The sequence below is a fragment of the Canis lupus genome, chromosome 20 (assembly GCF_003254725.2).
Source record: "Canis lupus dingo isolate Sandy chromosome 20, ASM325472v2, whole genome shotgun sequence".
NCBI lineage: Eukaryota > Metazoa > Chordata > Mammalia > Carnivora > Canidae > Canis > Canis lupus.
The window spans coordinates 45,284,333-45,307,477 of NC_064262.1; the positions used below are offsets into that span (position 1 = coordinate 45,284,333).

Below are 23,145 nucleotides of genomic sequence, written 5' to 3' on the forward strand. Positions count from 1 at the left end.
CTGGGACGGAGCCTGCCTCAGGCTCACTACTCAGCAGGGAGTCTGCTTCTTTCCCTCTCCCTCTTCTTCTGCGCCAGCTCCCCCCTCACATGAGTGCGTGCTCTCCCTCTAACGTAAATAAATAAATACTTTAAAAAAATTTTTTAAAGAATTATGACAATAATAAGAGAATAAACAACTCAGTTTAAAAAATGGGCGAAAGGCTTGAGTAGACACTTGACCAAAAATACATACATGGACATGAAAGATGCTCATGATTAATCATCAGAAAAATATAAATCAAGACCATGGCTGTATACCACCACACACCTACTAGAGTGACCAAAATTAAATGCATGATCCATGTACGTGAAACAACTGGAACTTTTTAAAAAGATTTTTAACAATATTTTATTTAGGGGAGCCTATGTGCCTCAGTGGTTGAACGTCGGCCTTTGGCTCAGGTCGTGATTCCAGGGACCTGGGATCGAGTCCCACGTTGGGCTCCCTGTGGGGAGCCTGCTTCTCCCTCTGCCTATGTCTCTGCCTCTCTCTCTCTCTGTCTCTCATGAATAAATAAATAAATCTTTAGATTTATCTTTAGAGAAATATTTATCCTTAGATTCTATTCACTTATTCATGAGAGACACAGAGAGAGATGATTCTCTTGAACTGAGCAGGGGATGCTCCCTTGGGGACTACAGGAGTCATAGCAGGTATGTGGGCAGATGTGAGTGCAGCCAGCTCTCAAGGTCACAGAGACCCCAAGGGACTGGTGCAGGGACAGTGTGGAGGCTGGCAGGGTCCAGGCAGAAAGGACAGTGAGGAGGGGATGCTTCAGGAGCAAATCGGGAGGGGGAGAGAAGCTATGCATCTCAGGGAGGGCAGCACAATGTACCCCGCCACAGCCAATTGTCACCTTGCTCTGATCCTTATATACCCAGGTTTATTCACTCACAGGCTTGGGGGCAAGAGACTCCGAGATTCACACTAAGATCTGACTGAGGAGATAGGAGTTAACAGAATGATTTTTTAGAGAGTACAGAACATCAAGCGTCAAAGTCCGTTTATTTGATGTGCATGGATTAAATCTCCATCCAAAGTCAAGCGTGTCCCCAGGACATAGGTTTGCCCAACCTATCTGACCCTGTCTACCAGTGACATGCTGGCAGTAGAGCTTCAGCATCATTTGACTCCCAGGTCTGTCCCTGCCCAGATCCAACTTGCTGTGACCTCAGGCTACCTCACTGAACCTTAGTTTATTCCTCTGTGAAGTGGGTTCATGCTCCTTAATGGATGAGATAGTGTCCAAGTGTAAGAGGAAGATCGAAAATGTGATTATCCTTTATCCTCTCCTCTTGCTCCCAGGGTCAGGGGCCATGTGATGTCTGACCCTCCAGAGGGAGGAAAACAAGGAGGAGGTAAAGGTAGAAGAGCTGGTGTCCAACTCTCAATGAATCTCTGATATGCTCTGTGACCTTGGTCAAGTTGTTGACCCTTTCTAGGCCTCAGTTTCCCCATCTGTGAAATGGGGTGCAGGGTTGTGCCTGAGGACCTCCCAAATCCTTGTTATGATTCAGACATGTTCCAGAGGGGACTCCAACATCTTTCTATCGTACATAGAGAGAAATCTGGCTTCATTTTAGGGGAGCAGGCAAGAGTGCAGCATCTAAAACTAGGGGCTGGCTAGAGGGTGCTGGATAAAATGATCTCCTAAAGGCAGGGCTTCACCTCTTTCCATAGGGCAGGGACACACAATCCCAAACTCATTTGCACAGGACACAGTCTAGCTGGTCAGAGCCCGAGGCTGTTCTTCTGTGGCCTGGGAGGGCCCATCTTGAGGTTCCATCCCAGGTGGTCAGTCCCCTCTGCTGGCTCAGAGGTCTGTCTCCCGAAGGTCCTGACCATGGTCACGTGCACTTCTGGGGGTCCAGGAGCCAGCTCCATTCACCTCCTTCTGCCCCAGGAAGAGCAGATGGTCCTCGTCATTGGGCAGGAAGTCAGGGGGCCTCTTGGTTCCAGGGGGCAGTTCCTCAGCACCCTGGAATGAAAAGAGAAGAAAGACCCCTTCAGAGACCCTGTTCTGCTCTGTATCAGCTCCTCCCCCAGAAGGGATCACTGAGGCCTACAAGGGCAGAACCTGGGCAGGGTTGTACAACTGTCCCCTTGGTCAATGCATCAGCCAGTCCTATCCCTTCTGCCTCTAGAACCTCCATTTTGCTCTCTGACTTTCTCCCTGCTCCCTTTCAAGAAGATCAATATTTCCCCACAACAGCTGAAACGAGCTTTAAAAACACTCCAGCCAAATCCCTTCCCTCTCCATATCTCCCCTCTCAAGCTTCTGGCCTCAGCCTTTGCACCTGCTGTACTCTCCATCAAGAATGCCCTTCCCCCGAGTTTCTTAGGGCTGGCTCTTCCTCCTTAGGGGCTCCCTCTCTTACCTCTTCCAAGAGGCCACCCTCATCACAATACCCTGTTTTATTGTATTCATTACCTGCTGAGATCCTACTCATGTCTCAGTTTAGCTTTCACCAGCTCTTCCTAGACAGTGGACAAAAACCCCCACCTAGCATAGGGTTGGGGCCACAGCAAGTTGTAAGAAATGAGAAAATGAAACAGGGATTCCAGAGCAGGGGCAGGTCTGGATCAGGGACAGCATTTTCCAAATTCAGGGCATTCACATAGCAACCACATGACTTTGGCTGAAGTTGGCCTACCCCAGTCATGTTTCTTGTGTAAGATTTTCTCTAAGTTGACTCACTTTTGAATTAAATACTTTTATAGGAGAGACTTTATATCAATACCGTAAAGGTAAACCAGTTTCACCTGCCACAGCCTGGAAGTAATCCAAGGAAATAAATAGTATGAAATTCTGCTCAGTCTTTGTTAAAAGGTGTAATAACAAGTGTTGAAGACAAGTCAGCTCTCAACTGAGCCTTTTCAATGGAAGATGTTGAGAAAGATGGTGGCCCATCATGTCCCTCCCCTGAATTATGGCCATGCCCAGGGCACCTCAGGTCATTTCACTGCCCCTCCCCCTGCTCTGGGAGCCAGCCCTGTGACTCACCTTCCCCAAGCTGTCATCCAAGGTAGCCACTTCCTCCTTGGGGGCCACCGATGCTGTCTGCCGTGCAAGGTCCCACCACAGCAGCCCAGGACCCAAGGCACTGCGCTTGGTGGGGCCTGAGGGAAATGAGGGTATTTAGTAAAGGAGTGACGGCAACTGGAGAGGGAGGGGAAGGGAGAGCTCTGATGGGTTCCAATCCAAGATTCAATAATGACCCACTGGCAGGCCTGTCCCCTTCTCTGGGCTTCAGTTTTCTCATCTACACAGTGAAGGGAGGTAATATCAGTGGGTGGTTCACTATCTCCCCAGCATCTAGAGTAGCGTCTGGCACAGGGAAGGACTCAGTAAAGCCCCGGTGAAGGTAAAGGCTGAGACACAGGAAGAAAGAACAGGTACTGTGATCACTATTGATTTCTCTTGGTCTCTTTCCACTTCTCGGTGGCGTTCAGAATTCCCGGAGGGACACGGAAGCGCCAAGGCCCTGCTGAGAAGACATTTCAGCACAACGGACAGCGCCTCGCGGTTCCGGCCGGAATCCTCCAGCGAGGACTTAGTTTTGGAGGCACGTAAGGGACTAGGAGGCAGGAGGAAGGGTGGGGCGGGTGGTGCCTCAGTTTCTTCTGCCTTTGCAAAACGAGACAAGCGCCGCGAGGTGCGGGGTCGTCCCAAAAGCGACACAGCATAAAGGGTGCTGATGCATCCAGCACGCAGTGGCCATTTGGCTGACCAGAATGTCCTTCCTCTTCTTCCTGCCCGGTGCGTCCTGGAGGCAGGGGGACTGGTGAGGTGATCTCTGAGGAGGCCATCCGCCCTGCTTACCTGTCAAGCAGCTGACGAGGGCTCCACATAGCACAGTGCTCATCGTGCCCAGGGCGCCATAGTAAAGATAGGAAATGGCGTAGAAGCTGTCAGCCAAGGCAGGTCGGCCCAGGTCCACTCCAGGGCTAGGGATGGGAGAGGTGGGCATGAGTCCAAAAGCTTCTCCCAGTCTGTCCACTTCCTCCCATCTCCACTGTCACAACCTAGCCCAGTCTTCCATTTTTTTTTTTTTTTAAGATTTTGTTTGTTTGTTTATGAGAGATACAGAGACACAGGCAGAGACACAGGCAGAGGGAGAACAGGCTCCATGCAGGGAGCCCGATGTGGGACTCGATCCTGGGACTCCAGGATCATGCCCTGGGCCGAAGGCAGACACTGAACTGCTGAGCCACCTAGGCATCCCCCAGTCTCCCATCATTGCTCACTCAGATGTGTGCAGTAGCCACTTCTCTTTCTCTCTGGCTAACCCACTCCCACCCACAGGGATTCTCTATACACAGCCAGAGGGAGCATTACTGAAATGTAACTCAGATGACCTTCTGCCACTGCTCACCACTCTCTGTGGCTCCCTATTTCCCTCAGAATCTACCCAAATTAAACTCTTAGGAGAAAATATAGGTGTGCATCTTTAGACCTTGGATTTGGTAATGGTTTCTTAGATCTGACACAAAAAGCACAAGCAACCCAAAAAAACATAAATTGGACTTCATCAAAACTGAAAACTTGTGTGTGTCAAAGGACACTATCAAGAGAATGAAAAGACAACCCACAGAATGGAAGAAAATATTTGCAAATCATACATCTGATAAGGATCTAGTGTACAGAATACATAAAGATTTAAAGAATATACAAATTACAACTCAATAATAAATAAAAAATGAGCCAATTGAAAAAATGGGCAAAGGGTTTAAATAAGCATTTTTTAAAAAGATTTTATTTATTTATTCATGAGAGAGAGAGAGAGAGAGAGGCAGAGACACACACAGGCAGAGGGAGATGTAGGCTCCATGCGGGGAGCCTGACGTGGGACTCAGTCCCGGGTCTCCAGGATCAGGCCCTGGGCTGAAGGCGTTGCTAAACCACTGAGCCACCCGGGCTGCCCTAAATAAGCATTTCTCCAAAAAAAAGGGAGAGAGGTGCCTGGGTGGCTCAGAGAGTTAAGCATCTGTCTTCAGCTCAGTTCATAATCTCTGGGTCTTGAGATCAAGCCCCAAGTCAGGCTCCCTGCTTGGCAAGGAGTCTGCTTCTCCTTCTGCCTCTGCCCCTGCTCATGTGCGCACTCTCTCTCCCTCTCTCTGTATCTATCTCTCTGTATCAAATGAACAAATAAAATCTATTTTTTAAAAAAGGGATAAATCCGGGACGCCTGGGTGGCTCGGTGGTTGAGCGTCTGCCTTTGGCTCAGGGTGTGATCCTCAGTCCGGGGACCGAGTCCCGCATCGGGCTCCCTGCATGGAGCCTGCTTCTCCCTCTGCCTGTGTTTCTGCCTCTCTCTCTGTTTCTCATTAATAAATAAATAAAATCTTTAAGAAAATAAAAAAAAATAAAAAAGGGATAACTCTGGCTAATAAACACATGAAAATATGGTCAATCATTAGTTATTAGGAAAATGCAAATCAAAATTACAATTGGTAATTTTGGGGGATGGAGAGACAGGTGAAACAGGTGGAGGGTAGAGGGGAGTACAGGCTTCCAGTTTTGGAATGAATACAGCACAGGGATAAAGGCACAGTATAGAGAGTACAGTCAACAGGATTGTAACAGTGCTGCAACGTGACAGACAGCAGCTACACTTGTGGTGAGCACAGCATGACGTACAGAGATGAGGAATCACTATATCATACACCTGAAACACAAGAATATTATGTGTCAACTAAACTCAACTAAAAATTTTTTTAAAAGATTTCATTTATTTATTTATGAGAGACACACAGGGGAGCCTGAAGCGGGACTCGATCCTGGGACTCTGGGATCACACCCTGAGCTGAAGGCAGACGCTCAACCGCTGAGCCACCAGGCGTCCCATCAAAGAAAAATTCTTTTTTTTTTTTTAATTCCTTAAAATATTCTGGAGTTGGAAAATATTTTGGAACCTGATAGTGGTATGGATTGCACAACTTTGGAAATATATGAAAAACCAATGAGGGGTGCCTGGGTGGCTCAGCGGTTTGGCGCCTGCCTTCAGCCCAGGGCGTGATCCTGGAGTTCCAGGATCGAGCCCCCCGTCGGGCTCCCTGCATGGAGCCTGCTTCTCCCTCTGCCTGTGTCTCTGCCTCTCTCTCTGTAGCGCTCATTAATAAATAAATTTAAAAAAAAAAAGAAAGATGAACTAAAAGGTAAAAGAACAAAAAGCCTACAGTGAGATATCATTTCACACTCACTAGGATAGCTAGAATTTTAAAAAATGGAAAATAGCATGTTTTATCAAGGATGTGGATAAAGAAAATGTGGTCCATCCATACAGGGAATATTATTCAGTCATAAAAAGGAATCGAGCCCCACTATGTGCTACAATGTGGATAAACCTTGAAAACACCAAAAACAAAACAAAATAAAAACCGTGAAAACATCATGCTGAGAGAAAGAAGCCAAACAAAACAGGCCATATATTGTATAACTCCATTTATGAGAAATGTTCAGACAGGCAAATCCATAGCAACAGAAAGAGGATTAGCAGTTGCCAGGGGTTGGAGGGAGGGGGAGATGGGGAGTGACTGCTCATGGGGATGAGGCTTCCTTTTGAGGTGATGAAAATGTCCTTGAGTTAATGGTGATGGTTGTATAACCTTATGAATACGCTAAAAATTTCTTTTAAATGGTTAATTTTATGGTTTGTAAATTATATCTTAGTAGTAATAATAATAATACAGAATCAGACCAAATTCTTCTGGCTGGACTCCATCTCCTATCCTTTCTCGGCTCACTAAATACACCCCATCCTCACCATAGCTGGAATGCACTAAACTGGACCCGACCTCAGGGCCTTTGCACCTTCCCTTCTCTCCATTGGGAATGCCCTTCCTTCACCTCCTCCTGAGCACATTCCTCCTTTTCATTTGAGACCCAGTTTAAGAGTCCCCCGTTCCCCACCACACCCCTGAGGCCACACCCACACTCAGACCAGTCTGCTCACCTGGGGTTCCTGCTGGAGGTGTTGTTGGCAAGGAGCAGGCCCATGAGGTCAGAGGCGTTCGCTGAGGGCACAGCACAGCCAGCAGACGATGATGGCAGGACTCCCAAGGACTGGTTGCTAGGCGGGTATAGCGTGGCACCCACGGCCACCCACAGTGAGAGCACCAAGCCCGAGGCCAGCCCAGAGAGGACACCCTGGGGGGAGAGCCCAGATCAGGAGAGAGAGGCCTTGTGCCCTCCCGGCCGCAAGCCACCCCCCTCACCGGTCCCCACTCACCGGTATGTTGCAGGCCGGGAGAAACATTCCCAGGATGAAGGCTCCAAGGAGGGGGCCGCTGATGACTCCCATGACGGTGAAGGAGCCCTGGGAGAGGGGGTGGTGAGCTGAGGCAGAGGCGTCCTACCTCTCCTGGCCTCCGTGTCCCTAAAGAGGGGAGGCGGTACTCCCCATTCCTGCCTTTCTCCCCTGTGTGGGAGGCAAAGATGCCACATTCTCTCTGTCCTGACAAATTCTGGTCCCCCCTCCAAGCCATCACCCCCTACCTCCCACCTCCCACTGCCACCAGCCAGGTGGCTGCAGAAAGTATCAAGCTGGTGGGAAAAGTAGGGTCCCCCACCCCCGGGCTTCAGTTCCATGCCCATGATGCAGCTCCTTGCGGAGATGGGGCTGGGTCAGGGAGGGGGGGCTCACCTGGAGGACGCCTCCCCCCAGCAGCGAGGACAGAGCCGCCACCGTGAGGCAGGCTGAGCCATAGATGAGTGCTACGGCAGATGGAGGCGACATGGTCAGCGGGGAGATGTCCTCGTGACCCCCACCCTCAACCCGAGTCTCCCCAACTCACAGAGCCCCTTGGAGATGAGTACGAGTCTCCGGGGCGCGAGGCTCGGCAGCCGAGGTTTGATGAGGTCCTCCACGGTGACTGCAGCCATGGCGTTGATGCTGGTAGAGGCGGTGCTGAGAGTGGGGTGGGGAGGGTGGTCAACAGGCCTCCTCGAGGGACGGGCCACACCTCCCCTGGGTCTACCTGCTGGCGCAGGCCCCAGCTGCTCATACCATCTGACTTTCCTGCACCCCACGAGGCGCGGTGACAAAATTCCCTAAGAGTGGAGGCGATGTCCACCCCCCCATCCCTGCCCCTAGACCCGAGACACCCCCACGGGAGCAAGGACACACATGACCACGGACACGAATGACACAAGTTCTCATTACACAGCAATAGTAGGGTGCAGAGCACTGCTGCATGGCACCCCGGTCGCAGCAGAAGCAGGGGTGTGCCAGAAGTCATGGAGTATTTGAAAACACTACAATGTGAGGCCCCCGAGGGCAGGATCAGGGGACCACTTGGTCACCGCTGTATCCTGGGATCTAGAACAGCAGTACCTGCCACATAGTAGGTGCTCAGTAAACAGTTGTTTGGAGGAGGAAGGAAGGAAAGAAGGAAAGGAGAGGGGGGTCAGGTGTGGCCCTGCCAGGTGATAAGATGGAAAACCCCACAGCTGGGGTCCTTGTCCCCAGGGTGTGCCTTCCACTGGAGCCCACCTGAGCTGGGCGCTGAGGACCAAGAAGGAACTGTCAATGATGGCTATGCCCAGAACATTCCATCCCACAGGGGGACAGCCAGTAGGGGCAAGGAGACCCCATGGGGCTCAAACGTGGCGGGGTGAGCAAGCAGGGCCGCTCACCTGAGGGTGCCACTGTAGGCACAGGCCAGAAAGAGCCCAGGGACTCCAGGCAGGTCCTCGAAGATGTCCAGCACCAGCAAGGGCATGTACTGGGGGGAGCCAGGCATTGATCTCTGGGACAATGCACCCCAAGGACTGGGGATTCCTTCCTCACGCAGCATGTCCCCAGGGCCCCGTGCAGATCGGAACTCAGGTGGGCACTTAGTGTGCGTTCGTGGGTTGACTGCATGCACCGAAGGACTGTCACCGAGCCCGACCCTCCCCACGCACAGGGCCCTGGGATCCCAGTGAGGCAGAGTCCCGTGTCACCCCCGCTTTACTGACAAGGATGGTGAGGCCAACAGGTGCAGGCCATGGCTGTGGTTGCAGAGTCAGCTGGGGGGGCGGGGGGGCGGGGGGGCAGCGGGCGGGATAGCCTTCCATCTCCTGCCAATTCTGAACTGACTCTGAACAAGGCATGGGTCCTGGCCCTGGTGCTGCCCCGGACTCACCTGTGGACCTCAGGCAGCTGCTTCCCACCCACGCCAGCCTCAGTTTCCTCATCTGTAAAGTGGGGGCCATGACAGCCTTGGCCTCATCACATGCTGAAGGATTTTATGGGAGACTAACCGCTCGTGAAGGGAATAGCGTGAGGCCCAGGGTAGGTGCTTGGGGCACGAGAGCTGGCGATCATGTAATTCTCAACACCATCATTGCGTGCTGAACCGTGGTCCCATCTCCTCCCTGCTGTCCCTCAGGGAGTCTCTGACTCTAAATCTGAATGTGCCCTTCCCCTGCTCACACACCCTCTGTGGCTCCCCATTGCCTCTCAGCCTTGTCTTTCTCACTCCTTCCAGAACCTCCTCTGAGCCAAGCTCTTTGTTGCCCCTGGACCTGCGCTCAGGCTGTTCTCTGCTAGGAATGCCGTTCTAGCTTGGCCCCAGGGGTCCATCCACGCAGAAGTTCAGAGTCGGGGTGGGGAGGGCCGGAGTGGCCTAGGAGCCTGGGCCGAACTCACCTGGTCCGGGGCAGAGATACGCCCTGCAAGGAGAGGGTCACAGTCTATATAGATGGCGAACATGATGATGCCACAGCCAGCAGCGCTTAACACGATCAAGAACAGGCCCAGCTGGTTGATGAGCAGGGCCCTGTGGGGAGGGGCAGCCTTCAGGCTGGGGAGGGGGCAGCTCGTCCCAGAGGCCCTCACCCTGCCCCTCCTAAACACTCACAGCTTGGCCTGCTTCTCTGTGCGACAGGCCACATAGCGCTGCACCTGGGCTTGGTTCACACCGTACATTGAGAGCCACACCAACGTGCCACCCACCACAAAAGTCCAGAATGTGTAGCGGCTCCGCGGGTCCAGGTCAAAGCTGGGTGGGACAAGACAGCCATATGGGAAGGCCACACAGACTTCCCCCTCCCAAGGGCCCCAGATGGCCGTTCTGAACCTTAAGGGCCTCAAAGGGACTTTTGGGGTGGGTTTTGAAGTGTGAGTAGGAGTTGGCCAGACTGAAATTTTATTTGTTGACTGAGTGGTCCATGTGTGCATTCAAAAACCTTTCTGTGCCCAGCTAGGACCTCAGAGAACCTTCAGTCTCCAGCCTGGGCTGGGGGACAGATGGTGGGACAGATGGAGGGATGGGGGCTAGGGCAGTCTAGAGAGGGGAAGCAGATGTTTGGTCTGTGGGGAGTCTGGGAAGGGAAGCAGGGAGGGCTTCCTGGAGCAGGAGGCATTGGTTGGCTTCTCCCAGGGCGGAGGGATGTCAGCTCCACCTTTTTCAGTACCCTCACTACATTTTCACTCACTCCATCAGGTTGATCCGGGAGTGATTCTGGGCAATCTCAAGCATGTGCCTGGGCCCACCCGCCAGCATGGTCCCGCGGGCCAGGACCACCCAAAAGCCAGTTAGCATCACCACGACCTGGAACACATCAGTCCAGACCACAGCCTTCATACCGCCCTGCAAGACGTGACAGATGGGGAGACAGGGGGTCAGACAGGGATCTGTCTGAGGCCAACCCAGCTTGGCTTTCGGCAGTGGCTGGGACCGATGCTCCTCTCTGCCTGTTTCCTCATTTGCAAAATGCAGCTGTTGTGAGGATTTAATTAGTTCATTAATTAGGAAAATCTTTGGAATAGCACCTAGCACGTACCAGTTCCTTGAGTAATGGCTGCCAGCAGTATCATTACTACGACGACGACGACTACTACTACTATTACTACTATTACTACTACTACTACTACTACTACTACTACTACTACTACTACGATTACTTAGCTGTTGCTTTTACCTTTCCAGCCTCCGTATCTTTGCCTTCCCCTGGGAGCCCCTGGATTTTCCCTTGGAGAAGCCCCTTCTCCCTCACAGGCCATTCTTGGAAAGCTGATCCTTCTACTCCCAGCTCCAGAAACAGCCAACCAGAACATCTTCCCCGGCCCCCCAAACTTCTGTGATTGGTTCATCCTGCACCCAAGACTGAGGCCAACCCATCCTGAAATAGGAACCCACTTCTTGAGCTGATGGGATCCCCGAGACATGGGAGAGGGACCCAGAGGACTCTGTGGCAGCCACCTGGATGCAGCCACTCCTGAAGCTAGCCTATCCCTGGACTCTCAGCAGTGAGCCGTTCAACTGACTTGTCCTCATTAAGATGAGGAAACAGGGGCCCAGCTGAGATGCAGGCTTGCGGGGCAGGAAGGGAAAGTAGGGAGTGGATGATGGCTTCAGGGTCTCCCCCACACAGTGTGCATGGAGCCCCCACCCCCCGCAGTGGGGCGGGGTGGGGGTGTCACTCACCACCGTCGTGTAGAAGGTACAGATGGCTCCAGTGGACAGGATCGATGCCCAGATGTCCAACCCAGTCACTGTGCAAGGAACTCCCCCCATTAGGCCTCCAGGCAGGGTGCAAACTTGGCCCCCAGTGTCTAGGGCCCTCCTCTCTCCAGGATTCTTCCCTCCCCAAGTCTCTCCTGGGGCTGCCCTGCCCCTCCCCTTCGTCTCAGAGCCTTTGCCCCCTCCGGTCACCCTCCCTAGATCTCCCAGAGTCAAACCTTGATTCAGGATGAGCGCGGGGGCGTAGATCACGATGCCAGTATACAGCACCTACGAGGAGAGCCGGGACCAGGTGAGGCCCGCGGACGGCGGGGAAGGGGGTAGGAGAGGAAGGTGGTGGCGGAGCCCGTGGTGCCTGGCGAGTAGGGGACAGGGCAGAGTGGGGGCGCGGTCAGCAGGCCGGGGCCAGAGAGGTGGAGGATGCGCCCTGGAAGGGTCTTACAGGATGGGGTGGGACCCACGGGGCGGGGCCGAGAGGATGGGGGCGGGCTGTGGGCGGGGCCGCCGCCGCCGGGATCCCAGGCTGGACCTGAGAGGGACCCCGCGGGCGGGGGCGGGGCCGAGGCCACTCACTGTGGCCACCAGGTACTGCAGGGTCCCGCAGAGCCGCACAGCGCGGCTGAAGCGCAGCTCCAGGTACTGCAAGGAGGGGCCGAGGCTCGTGGTCACCTGGACAGGTCCTACCCAGGAGGTCGAGGCCTCTGGGGTACTTCCCCCGCCCTCGCGGCTTCTCCCCTCCCTCCGGACGCCGGCTTCTCTCTCCGCTCTCGCCCGTGGGGGGGCCCCCAGCCAAGCGAACACATTCCGATCAGTCTGCACACACCTGTGCACACGGAGTGTGCCCAGGAAGACGGATCCATCCAATGCGCACCTTCCTCCGCCCCCACCGGTGGCTAATTGGCCCCCCGGGGCGGCGCCGCTCTGACCCTACAAGCGCACTCTACAGTGCCTGTGGCCAATTGTTATTGGTCGCCTACTGTATACGGGTCACGATTTTAATCACAGTACCCACTGCCCTGGAGGGAGGTCCTCTAATTAGCCCAGTCTGACACTTGGGAAGCCCGAGCGGAGTAGGTGGGGGGAAGTCGGGTTTCGAACCCTCGGCTCGCTGCCGATCGCCCGGGTGTGCGCACGCCCGGGCATGTGGGGGGCAGGTTTGTGCCTGTCCAGGCTCTGTGCACACCTGGCTCCGCCTTGCGCGGGCTTCCACGGAGGAGAACCGGGACGGTGGCTCCTCTTCCTCCTTCCTGCCTCTCACCCCATTGCCTGGGGCTACTTCCCAGAACCCTCCGCACCCGTCCGCCTGGGGCCTCCCGGCTAAAGCACCGGGGAGCACCAGGGAGCCCGCCGGCGGCCCCCCGGCACGGCACTTCAAAGCCCCAGGGCCTCCCCGCCACATCCCCGTTCTGAGCCGGGCAGGTCCTGCCTCCGGGCCTCTGCCCGGTACCTGGTAGGTGCTGGTGAGGCCCAGGCGGTAGAAGACGGGCATGAAGAACACGGCCGTGAGCAGGCAGTTGAGCAACTGTCCCAGGCACATCCCCAGGAACTTGAAGCCGTAGCGGTAGGCCTCGGCGGGCACGCCCAGCACCTGTACCGCCGACATGAAGCTGGCGGCCAGCGAGAGGCCGACGGGCAGGGCCGCCAGGCGCCGGCCCCCGGTGAAGAAGTCCTCGGCGCTGCGCTGCCCGCCCCGCGCCAGCCCGACCCACAGCCCGATGCCTGTGGACACCAGCAGCATGAGCGCGAAGACCCCGTAGTCCCAGGCTCCGAACGTGGCCCGCGCCCCTGCCTCGACGGCGGCCATGAGGTCGCAGGTGCGGGGCCAGGCGCGCCCTCGGCCCTTCCGCCACCCCGCGCCCGGGTAAGGGAAGCGGGCAGCGGCCGAGGACGCAGGGCGGCGGGCGCGGGGAGATGCTCGGCCTCTGCGGCGAGGCCGCACACCTGTGTCCTTCGGCCCCTGGCGGGAGGCGGCCAAAGGGGCTCGGGCCGGGGCTCCCGGGCGGGGAACCTGGGTCCTCGCTGCGGTCGTGCGCCTCTGTCCCTGCTCTCCGTCTGCGCGTCTGCCTCGCCGTCCGTCTGTCCGTCCCCCTCGCCCCCCGCGCGCTCCGGCCGGCCTCTAGCGGAGCAGCCGTCGGTCCCTCTCCCTGGGAGCTGGGCTCAGCGCCGACAACCGGTCTCCGTGGGGCCTGGAGGGGTGGCTCCCGGCGACCCGCGGCGGATTTATTGGGCTCCCGGGTCCGCGAAACCCCGCCCCTGGAGTTGGTGGCGGGCGGGACCCGCACCCTTTCAGCCCGGGACTGGGCCAGATAGGCCAGGCCCCGGCACGTGGATGGCAGCTGGGGTGGGGGTGGGGTGAGGCTCCCACATACCCCTCTTACTTCGGTGGCACTTCCCCTCACTCCGGGCTGTTCAAGTCTCCCGTGGACAGGTGGGGACCTGAGGCTCACGGAGCCTGTCGCTCACCTGGGGGACGCGGCTGGGAGCAGGGGCTGCAGCGTTCAAATCCCCGCCGTGCTTCTGTACCCTAAGCCAAGCGGAGCTAGTGCTTGCTCCCACAGACAGGGGGCACTTTCTGGGTTGCCCTGGCACTGGGGGAGAACTCGTCCTGCTTGGACCCCGCCCCCAACCGGCTCCTGGACCCTTTCTCCAGAGCCAGGGGGAGGGCCTCACCAAACCGCACCCCTACCCCCCCCACACAGGCCAAGCTGAGAGACATTGGGGTTCAGATCCTAAATGCATACATACTTGGGAGAGTCTTTGTTTGTCATTGTGCCTCAGTTTCCTCATCTGTAAATGGGGATAAAGTAGCCTCTGGCTCGAGGAATAAATTGAATCCACATAGTAAGAGCCTGGCACAGAGTAAGCCCCTCATCTGTCAGTGTCTTCATTCATTTGTTGTTTCCTGCACCAAATATTCATGGAGCCTCTGTCCTGTGTCAAGCGTTAAGTGTCTAAAGTAGTCATGGGGGAAGAACTGTGAGTGGCCTTGAATCTAAAGAAATGGGGGGGCCCATGACTACTTGGGAGATGGTGTCTGGCATTCTCCCTGGCACGCAAATGGGGAGACCCAGGTTGGGGAAGAGACATCCCTTGCGTGGGGTCATGCCATCAAGGGACCCAGACACTGCTGTCTTGGGGCGATTTGCTGGTGGACCAGAGGGACTTTGGTCTCTGGAGGCTCTCACCCTGGGTTCAAGTCCTGAACTGGTCTCCCAAAACTGGGTTCCCTGCTCCACAAGCCGGAGGGATCTAGACTTCCGCAAGGTGAATGCCCGGGCCTTGGAGTCCTGTCCAAGCCTCTGTCGCCTCCTGGTGGTCCCTGGCTGACAGGCACCACTCCAGTTGGTCCAGCATCCCCCACGGATCCCTTCGAGTCCCCCGGGCTCTCCCTCTCCACCCGTGCTGGGGTGCTGGCCTGACCCCCACCCCTGGGGACTGGGATACCAAGGCTGCCACACATGCCTCTGTTGCCCGCTGCCATGCACTCCTCCCCCTGGGCCAGGAGGGTGGGGAGAGGACACTGAGTTCCTTTTCCTTCCCTCACCATTTTTCAGTCCCTCCCGCGCTCACCTTCATGGAAAACCTGGTGAGAAAGGAGAAATCCGGGAGGGGATCCCTTCCTGAAAGCCATACAATCGAATGCAAACATATGCCAATTGTTGCCGAGCTTACAAACCAGTCCTCCCTCCCCAGGGAGGCTCTGGGAGTGGTTACCATCTGCTGCCCGCCTTCTCTTCCTCTAGAGGTGGGAGGTTACAGAAGGACACTTGGGCCGAGGCCCATTCATTGAGCACCTATTGTGTACTGGACCATGCACCCAGCTGCTGGGGACACAGCCGGATCCAGGCAGACTCATACTGCTCACAGGCACTTGACACTGACCGAGCCAGGAGAGGAACACATATTCCAGAAGCTGATGGATGACAAGAGTGAAGCAAGGTCAGAGATGGAGCTGGCCTGGGGGACACCTTTATGTGGGGTCTCTGGGAGGGAGACTCTGAGGAGGTGATTGCAGACCTGCAGGCGGAGAATGAGCCAAGCTTGGAGAGAGGCAGGGGGAACAGCTGATGCAAAGGCCCTGAGGTGGAGCAAGTGGAGTGAGCAGAGTGAGGACAGGGAAGGCTACCAGGGACCTTGAGCCTTGGCAAAGGGTGTAGATTTTATTCTGAGGGTGCCAGGGCCACTGGAGAGTTTGGAGGAGGGGCCTAATGAGATTTGTGGACTGAAAAGCCCGCCATGTCCAAGGCAGCGACTGTGGGGTGGGGAGAAATGGGTGGATTCAGAACGTGTTCTGGAATTCCAAGGTGTGAGAGAAGGCCCAGAGTTGGGAACTCTGAGGGGTGGATGGGCACATGCTTTCTGGGGTCGGACGGGTACAGGGAGCAGGGTGGGGGGATGCAGCGGCACCTTCCCTGACTGTCCAGTTCTGACCACAGGTTGGGCAGAGGCAGGACCCCGGTGGTGACGGAGCGGCAGGGAGATCCCGAGGGCCCGGCACCTGCAAGTCTTACCATGAGGGGCAGGAATGTCAGGGTGTCTCATGGCTGGCTGCTGTCCCCACCCCCACCTGCTGCCGGGGCACCGCCTAGTGTTCCCATGACAAGGCAGGGGGCAGGGGTGAGACGCTGGGAGCTACTCTGACTCCTACATGACCTTCTGGGTGTCTGGCCTTGAACTTCTCCCTTGCACTCAGTAAAAGCAAACCATTATTACCAATGGTGCTGTAGCTTTCTGTTGAGCCCACCATCCTGAAGTCCTGAGGATCCCAACTGTGATTCTAGGATTCCAGGATTCTCAGATAGTCCCTCTTGGTTTAGGATTGGGGTCAGGGGGGATCCCTGGGTGGCGCAGCGGTTTGGCGCCTGCCTTTGGCCCAGGGCGCGATCCTGGAGACCCTGGATCGAATCCCACGTCGGGCTCCCAGTGCCTGGAGCCTGCTTCTCCCTCTGCCTGTGTCTCTGCCTCTCTCTCTCTCTCTCTCTGTGACTATCATAAATAAATAAAAATTTAAAAAAAAAAAAAAAAAAAAGGATTGGGGTCAAGTCTTCTGGGGCCCCCTGCTCGTCTTGCTTTGGTGTCTGCCCTTGCCTGATGGTTCCGACCCAGGAGTGGGGTACAGGGAGGGGCAGCTGGTGACCTCTTTCCCCAGGGCTCCTGGCCTGCCAGCCTGGGCACCTGGCCAAATCCAGGCACAGGACCTGGGAGCACCTCAGCACCTGAGGTTGGAGGGGCCCACTAGGGCCATGCTGGTTCCAAATTCCTGTCCTTGTCATCCTCAGTTGGCTGGGTGACCCCAGCAGAGTCATCCCCTCCCTGGGCCCCAGGCAACCAGAGGGGTGTCAACGGTCCCAGAGGCCGGTTCTGACTCACAGGCCCCACAATGAAGGGCTCATCATTGCTGGTCTCCAAGCTTCTGCTCTGCTTGGATCCAGCACAACACTCTCTGGAGGATGAGGGCACAGTTCAGGAGTTCTCACATCCAGCCGGTGTCCAGACAACTGCTCTGTGCAGGGTGTATGTGTGTGTGTGTGTGTGTGTGTGTGTGAATTCCCAGGAGGGTTACAGGGTAGAGGGTCTGTGGCAACCTTGCTGAGTAGATGGCAGGGTGGGTGGATGTCTAGGTGTGAAAGCTGGGGCTCACTCATCTTCGGTTCATAGGTCCCTCAATAAGGGACTGACCCCATCCTTTGGCTGGTTGAGGCAGAGCCCTCTCAACTGATTGCCATGAAGCACTGATGAAGCCCCAAGGTGGGGATGGGGGTGCACAGTAGGCCTTCATGGGGCCCTCATAGAAACTAAAGCTGTGTGGATAGTGACCTGGCCCGGCAAAACCATAGGGGCCTACCTCAGGCCTCCAGATTACAGCTTAAGCAGGACTGGGGTTTCCTTCTCCCCCTTGTTCTCAGCACGTGGACATAGGATCAGGTACCCAAAGTTCTACCTTGTTGCTCTAGGGTGGCTTGATGACCAAAGAAGGCTGGCTGCCAGAGCACCAGACCTTGTGCCTATATTCCAGCCAGATGGGTATTTCCTGGAAATGGCACACATTGCTACTCTAGTATCACATGGTTACCCCAGATGAAAAGGCTGGGAAATGTATTTCTTTGTGGGTGGCATCTAGATATGGAAACCCTATTATTGAGGAAGGAGTATTTGGGGGGCAACTAGGGTTTCTGCCTCAAATCACAAGATTAATGACACCAACAAGGCAAAAAATTCTAGTCTGGTTCCCAAAAAATACCTTAAAAAAAATCAAGTGCCCTGGATAAAAAAATTTGTACCATGCATGGGGTAAAACCCATTTAGTTATTTTTCCTGTTTTTTGCCCCACCTATGAAAGCTTTTACAAAATAGTAACTTAAAAAAAAAAAAAAGATAACCAGCAGTCCTATGAAGAAAAGAACCAAGTCCATACAAATGATTTTTATTTTAAGGCAAAGTGCTTACTTCCTGAAAAGAAAAAGCAAACACAAATCCTTAGAGGTGTTTTTTGTCTTTTTTTTTTTCCAGCTGTCAAAGTTTGCTAACCCATGGTTGCTGACATGGTTAAATGCTATCAGGAGAGTAAACTGGAGTGTCTACAGGGTGCTGGTGCAACAGATTTTGGCAAGGTCAAAATACAAAACTTGGGTCCAGCATTGCCAGACCTAGTTGTTTACCACCATCCTTACTCCTCGTGGTGTGTACAAACAAAGCAATAGTCACTGGCTGTCATAGCCCCTCTCTGGGCCCCCAAATTACTGAGCCTGTCCTGGGGCCAGGGAGTGATAAATGTGGTCCCTACCCTCTCAGATTCAATCTGGTGGGGCACAGAAAACCCACCAATTGTCACTCTTATATGCGTGTGACTTACAAACTTTAGGAGGCCCAGCCAGTGATGATATGGAACGGCCCAGGGAGAAGGCTCAGCGAGGTCAGGCACGGAGGTAGGGAGGAACCACTTCGGAGCAGTGGGCAAAGCAGCCAGTGAAGTCCAGGAAGCCTAGTACTCTGTCCTCAGATCTTTCCCTGTGACGATGGCTGCTGGCTGTGCCCAAGCTCTGCCTTGGGCACCTCTCCAAACACAGGTGGGGTATGAAGTGACCTAGTTTTCTGGAAACCACTGGGACTGTTCCTGCCAACTAGCCACCCCCACCCCCCCAGTGGGGGAAGGGAAGCTGTACCCTTGCCTGCAATACTGCAGGCCTGATTGCTGCCCTGGCCCCTACCCCACACTGCCTTTTTGTGCTCTGGCTTCTTGATCTATTCCATGGCTCTCTGGAAGAGAAGTCACATCTCTGACTGACCTTTGCCCCCCAGTGCCTACAGTTGACTCTCCCAAGTATCAAGTGAATAAATCTGCTGAGCCCCCTAACTTTCTGATGAAGACTCATTCAGCAGACCAGGGTTGCCCAAGTTCATGCACTGAGGACTGATGCTTCCCAAGATCTGTGCTCCTAGCTGTGCCTCAGCGTCCTGATTGAGGGGGTTCAGCCAGGGTGGGATTAGCTTCATGCCTGGAATTCCCTCGAGCCTCAAGTGGTTTCTTGGAGACAGAGACCCACAGTGAGACCTTGACCTTCTTGGGCAGGATCAGGGTGTCCTTCAAGGGGGCCCCACCTAGTGAAGGACAACAGCCATAGCACAGCAAGCTGTTGGTCCTCTCTGGCGCCCCCTCATGTCTGGCCTGAGTATCCTGGACTCAAAGACCAGGGTTCTGAACCTGGAGAGGAAAATCTGCATGTGGCATGAACCAACCCTATAATCCTGATTCCTTCCAGGCACCGGACTGCCCACATCTCACCAAAGACATGGTGGTTGTGGTATGGGAAGCCAAAGCTTGTTATCTAACAAGGAAGGACAGGTTTAGGGACCAAATCTTGTGGCCTGCAAGACAAAGATCACAGCAGAGAGCCACCTGATAGGGCGGAAAACCGGGCCCTCTGGCTCTAGGATCCTGCTAACAGCCCTGGGGAGCCAAGTAGGCAGGAGAGAGAGCATTTGGGGGGGTGTGGCCTCTGCCATTCTTGGAGGCTCCCATTCTGGAGAAACCAGGTGTCTGGGCCCCACTTCAAGAGAGGAGAAGCCCTCCCAGGGCAGAGAACTCACAGCTTGGCTGTGCCCTTTTGAGTTCTGCAGGGTGTACAAAGAAAACAAATGTGTCTGAGCGCCTTGGTTTTACCCGAGGAGTTTATTTGAGCAGACTTGGGCACCGGCACGCTCTGCATCTAAAAGAAGGTGTTGGGCCTCTTGGTGGTGAAGCGTGGCTTGTGCTGACGACGCAAGACCCGATGGGGCAGTGGGAACTTGATCTTGGAGTCCTGTGGTAAGGAGAGGTGGGTGAGGGAGGTAAAAGCCTCTCAACCTTGTCTTCCAGGGCCACTGAAGTGTGGCCACCCCCCACTGGGCTCCTGCGTCAAACCCAGTCCCTCCCTGCAGCTCCCAAGGCTAGGGGACAGGGGAGCAGCTGGGCCAGCTCCATGTTCCAAGGGAATGTGTGTCATCCCCCTGCCCGCCCACCTTACCCAACAGGGCCCTCAGAGCACTCACGTGGAACTGCTTGACCGCTGGCCGGCGGCACTTGCTGGCTGCAATCTCCTCCACCTTCATGATCTGGATAGAGTGGGCCCGGGCACGGTGTCGGGCACCCATGTCTCGGTCTGCAGGGAGGGAGGCAGGGCAAATGTGTACCCCAACATCTGGGCATTCCTGAAACCTCCCATTGAGTGCTGGCCTAGAAGTACCCCAACTTAGGGACCAGGTGGTTATAACCTCTGACTCTAGCAGGTGCTGGCATTATCAGGGGTGTAGAACCTCCAAATTCACTTTGAGGAGCACAGCCACAGCCCCCCAAAGGCGACGAGATCCACTTTGCTGTTAGCACCTCTGTTTAAACTGCTGCTATGAGAAACAGCAGTTCTTGGGTTGAGGTGCTGGGGTCTGGGCCCTGGCAGGTTAACTTGTTCTATGTGTGCCTGGGGCCACTAGCACCAGATCCTGACTGACAGGGCCCGGGCTAGACTCTGGGTGGGAATTATGTCTACACAAGTCATCAACTCCACAGGTTCGCCTGCTGCCAGGTTCCAGAAAAAGATGTACCTGGAGCATCCTCTCTACTCTTGCTCCCTACACAAACACCTCCTCTGCATCCCCCATCACCACCCCCAGGAATCCCCGCCCTCCAATCCCAGAAGCCTCTTGCATTTGTCCTGCCTCAGTCTGGGGAAGAGGGGAGCGCAGGCCCAATGGGCTGCAGATGGCTGCAACAGGAGTCTAAGGAGGGACTGGGCACAGGCCCCATGGCTCACAGCACTGGGTGACGGCGCCTGCGGTGGTCAGATCCCGGTATTCCCGGTACATGTTGTGGGTGCCACTGCGTGAATCATAGCGCAGCCAGATGCCGAAGTTCTTCACCCGCAAGGGAGATTTCTCGAACACCTAGATGCCAAAGACAATAGCGGAGGACAGGGTGGTGAGTGGGCTCCGACCCAGGTCCAACTCACTGATCCTGTGCCCTTGCTGTTCCCAAAGAAAGCCCAGCCCCAGGCCTCTCTTGCGTCTGTTTCCCAGTCCTTGAATCTGAGAGCATATGAAAGAAATCTGCTGTACTGGACAAACCCCATGGCAACAGCAGGGTGTACGGAACAGTCCAGGCTAGCATACTTCTCCCATGGAGACCATCAACTCAACTCCTCCCAAAACTACTCTCTCAGACCTATCTGGGCCAAAAAGCAGCTGCCACCCAGTGCAGCGTATGATATACAGAGTCCAGTGCCTATCACTGCAAATGTACCCAGGTGACAGCATCTCTCCGCACTTTATACGTGAGGCCCAGCGAAGGTGCTGGCCTCAACCAAAGTATCCAAGCATGCCAAGGCACAGCTTCCTGGGCCTTGGGCTCTCTCATTAGGAAAAAAAACAAGAGGTATCCATTACATTCCAAACTAGGGCTTAATTAGGGCATGTGAACAAGCCAGGGGTTATGAACTCTGTGGGGTGAGAAATGCCCCTCACAAGAAGGTATAAATCCACTCCAGCTCCTCCTAACCCCCCAGTCTCAGACATCCTGTACCTGTCCACAGTAGACAATTTCTCCAGAAGACTTCTTCATCTTCTTCAGTTGAGACACAAAGTACCAGAAGCGGGACTTGGCGACAACATGATTAGGTGCAAAGATTCGCATCCGATACAGGGGCGGAGTACGACATTTAGGGGTGGGCAGACAGCGCCCTACCACCTTGTACTCTCGCAGCTGAAACAGAAACAGAGGTGAGGTGGGGCCTGACCCAGAGCCCTGCCACAACTGTCAAGATTCACCTTACTCCCTTCCCCAAGCCCAGGTGAGAACTGCATCCCCAAAGTGACAACAGGATGCCCCATCCCAGGGCATCCATGAGGAATCTGGGTGACTGGATCATGCCCCACCGTTCCAGACTTCCCAGAATAGGTACTGAGGGTGGGGAAGATGAACTAAGATGGCTAAGTATCCTCTGCCTGGACTCAGGAAAGCTGGGCAAGGCTGTCAATCTCACTGTCCTTCCCTTTCCATTTATATTCGTGAAAATAGCTGCAGTCTAGATCTGCAACCTCCTTTCTCCACACATCTTTGCAGCTCACATCTTCCCAAAGTCCTCTTTAGCTCTGGGACCCAAAGACAGTGACCAGCCTGGGATCTGACAGCCCACACCAGGCAGAACCAGGACAAGAACCCAGTTCCCTTCCCAGTCCTGCTGCTATGGGACCTGCAGCTGCCTCTGTATTCCCAGCAACAATAAAAATGGTTTGGATTTCCCAGTGGAAACTCTGTTTACACGGATGCAAAGACAAAAAAAATCCGCCAAGGCCAAACCCCGTGACATAGTGCCAAGAACCCATCTTTGTAACGGACTTGCCAACGTTTTATCAATATGAGAAAAAGCTAGCCCTAAATACCACCCGCTCAGGAACGGACCTATGCAGCTGGCCTCTTTCCCAGATGGAAACTGAGGCTGGGGAGCTGTACAGGGCCCGCCCTGTTTTCTCCCGAGGGCTTGCTCTTCCATCTCTGCACCACAGCGCCCTAGGATTTTACCCAGCACTTGCCACAGCCATAAGGCTCTCACTCCCCGTGTCAGCTCGAGTTTACAGTTTCCTTCTACCTTTTCACAGCCCCGCCAGTAGGAAAGAAATACTACTACGTCCTCCCACCATTCCACTTTGCAAACGGGAAAACCGAGGCTTGAAAACTCGAGGTCCCGTGACTAGAGCGTCCAAGCCGCGTAACCTGTCCCTTCCCCTGGAAAGGAGACCCGGCCTCCCCGGCCCCCGCGATTCCTCAGCGGGCCGGGCCCACGGCACAAGCCTCCCCACGCGGTGCCCGCAATGGCCGCCATGTTGGCTTGCACCCGAGAGCGATGGCGCGCGAGGGCGCGGGACCCAGTCAAGAGTGTGCTTCCCCTACGCGACCTACACCGCTGGCCGGGGCCCCCGATTCGATCCGCACTGCACTCCCCGGCCCCCCAGCCCGCCGCGCGCTCGCCTTACCGTGCCCGAGGCCTTCATAGCGTACTCTCTGCTCTCGCCGCCACACCAAAAAGGAAGTAGATGTCCTCGCGCAGCCGCTCACCAAGACTTCGTTGCCGGAAGTCCCGCCTCCCACAAGCCGCACGCCCATTGGCTTCTCGATCCGACGCT

At 55.1% G+C, this 23,145-nt stretch overlaps 2 protein-coding genes and 1 non-coding gene across 9 annotated transcripts; all 3 read right to left on the reverse strand.

Annotated features, from left to right (window-relative positions):
- Nucleotides 1-1,028: 1,028 nt before the first annotated feature.
- Nucleotides 1,029-13,383, reverse strand: SLC5A5 (solute carrier family 5 member 5). Of its 7 annotated transcripts, XR_004807239.2 has the most exons (16): nt 12,941-13,383; nt 12,067-12,132; nt 11,712-11,763; nt 11,458-11,525; nt 10,466-10,620; nt 9,889-10,029; nt 9,678-9,807; nt 8,681-8,769; nt 7,840-7,952; nt 7,689-7,759; nt 7,275-7,361; nt 6,999-7,192; nt 3,866-3,990; nt 3,266-3,414; nt 3,047-3,162; nt 1,997-2,020 (listed from the first exon to the last, which is right to left on the reverse strand). XR_004807239.2 is itself a non-coding variant. In XM_025458013.3 (15 exons), the coding sequence occupies exons 1-15, from the start codon at nt 13,295-13,297 to the stop codon at nt 1,856-1,858; spliced, it is 1,884 nt and encodes a 627-aa protein (XP_025313798.1). In that variant the 5' UTR covers nt 13,298-13,371; the 3' UTR covers nt 1,029-1,855. The 7 variants fall into 7 exon arrangements, 4 of the variants coding, with proteins under 4 accessions (XP_025313798.1, XP_025313797.1, XP_035558471.1 ...); XM_025458013.3 differs by lacking the exon at nt 3,266-3,414 and having other exon boundaries at nt 1,029-2,020; nt 9,678-9,762; nt 12,941-13,371; XM_025458012.2 differs by lacking the exon at nt 3,266-3,414 and having other exon boundaries at nt 1,029-2,020; nt 12,941-13,369.
- A 6,261-nt stretch (nt 13,384-19,644) lies between these two features.
- Nucleotides 19,645-23,145, reverse strand: RPL18A (ribosomal protein L18a). Its single transcript, XM_025458011.3, has 5 exons — nt 22,996-23,145; nt 21,545-21,724; nt 20,781-20,910; nt 20,023-20,132; nt 19,645-19,793 (listed from the first exon to the last, which is right to left on the reverse strand). The coding sequence occupies exons 1-5, from the start codon at nt 23,011-23,013 to the stop codon at nt 19,701-19,703; spliced, it is 531 nt and encodes a 176-aa protein (XP_025313796.1). The 5' UTR covers nt 23,014-23,145; the 3' UTR covers nt 19,645-19,700.
- LOC112667013 (small nucleolar RNA SNORA68) lies at nt 20,276-20,409 on the reverse strand. The gene has a single exon (XR_003141006.1). It is a non-coding gene; the product is annotated as a small nucleolar RNA SNORA68 (small nucleolar RNA).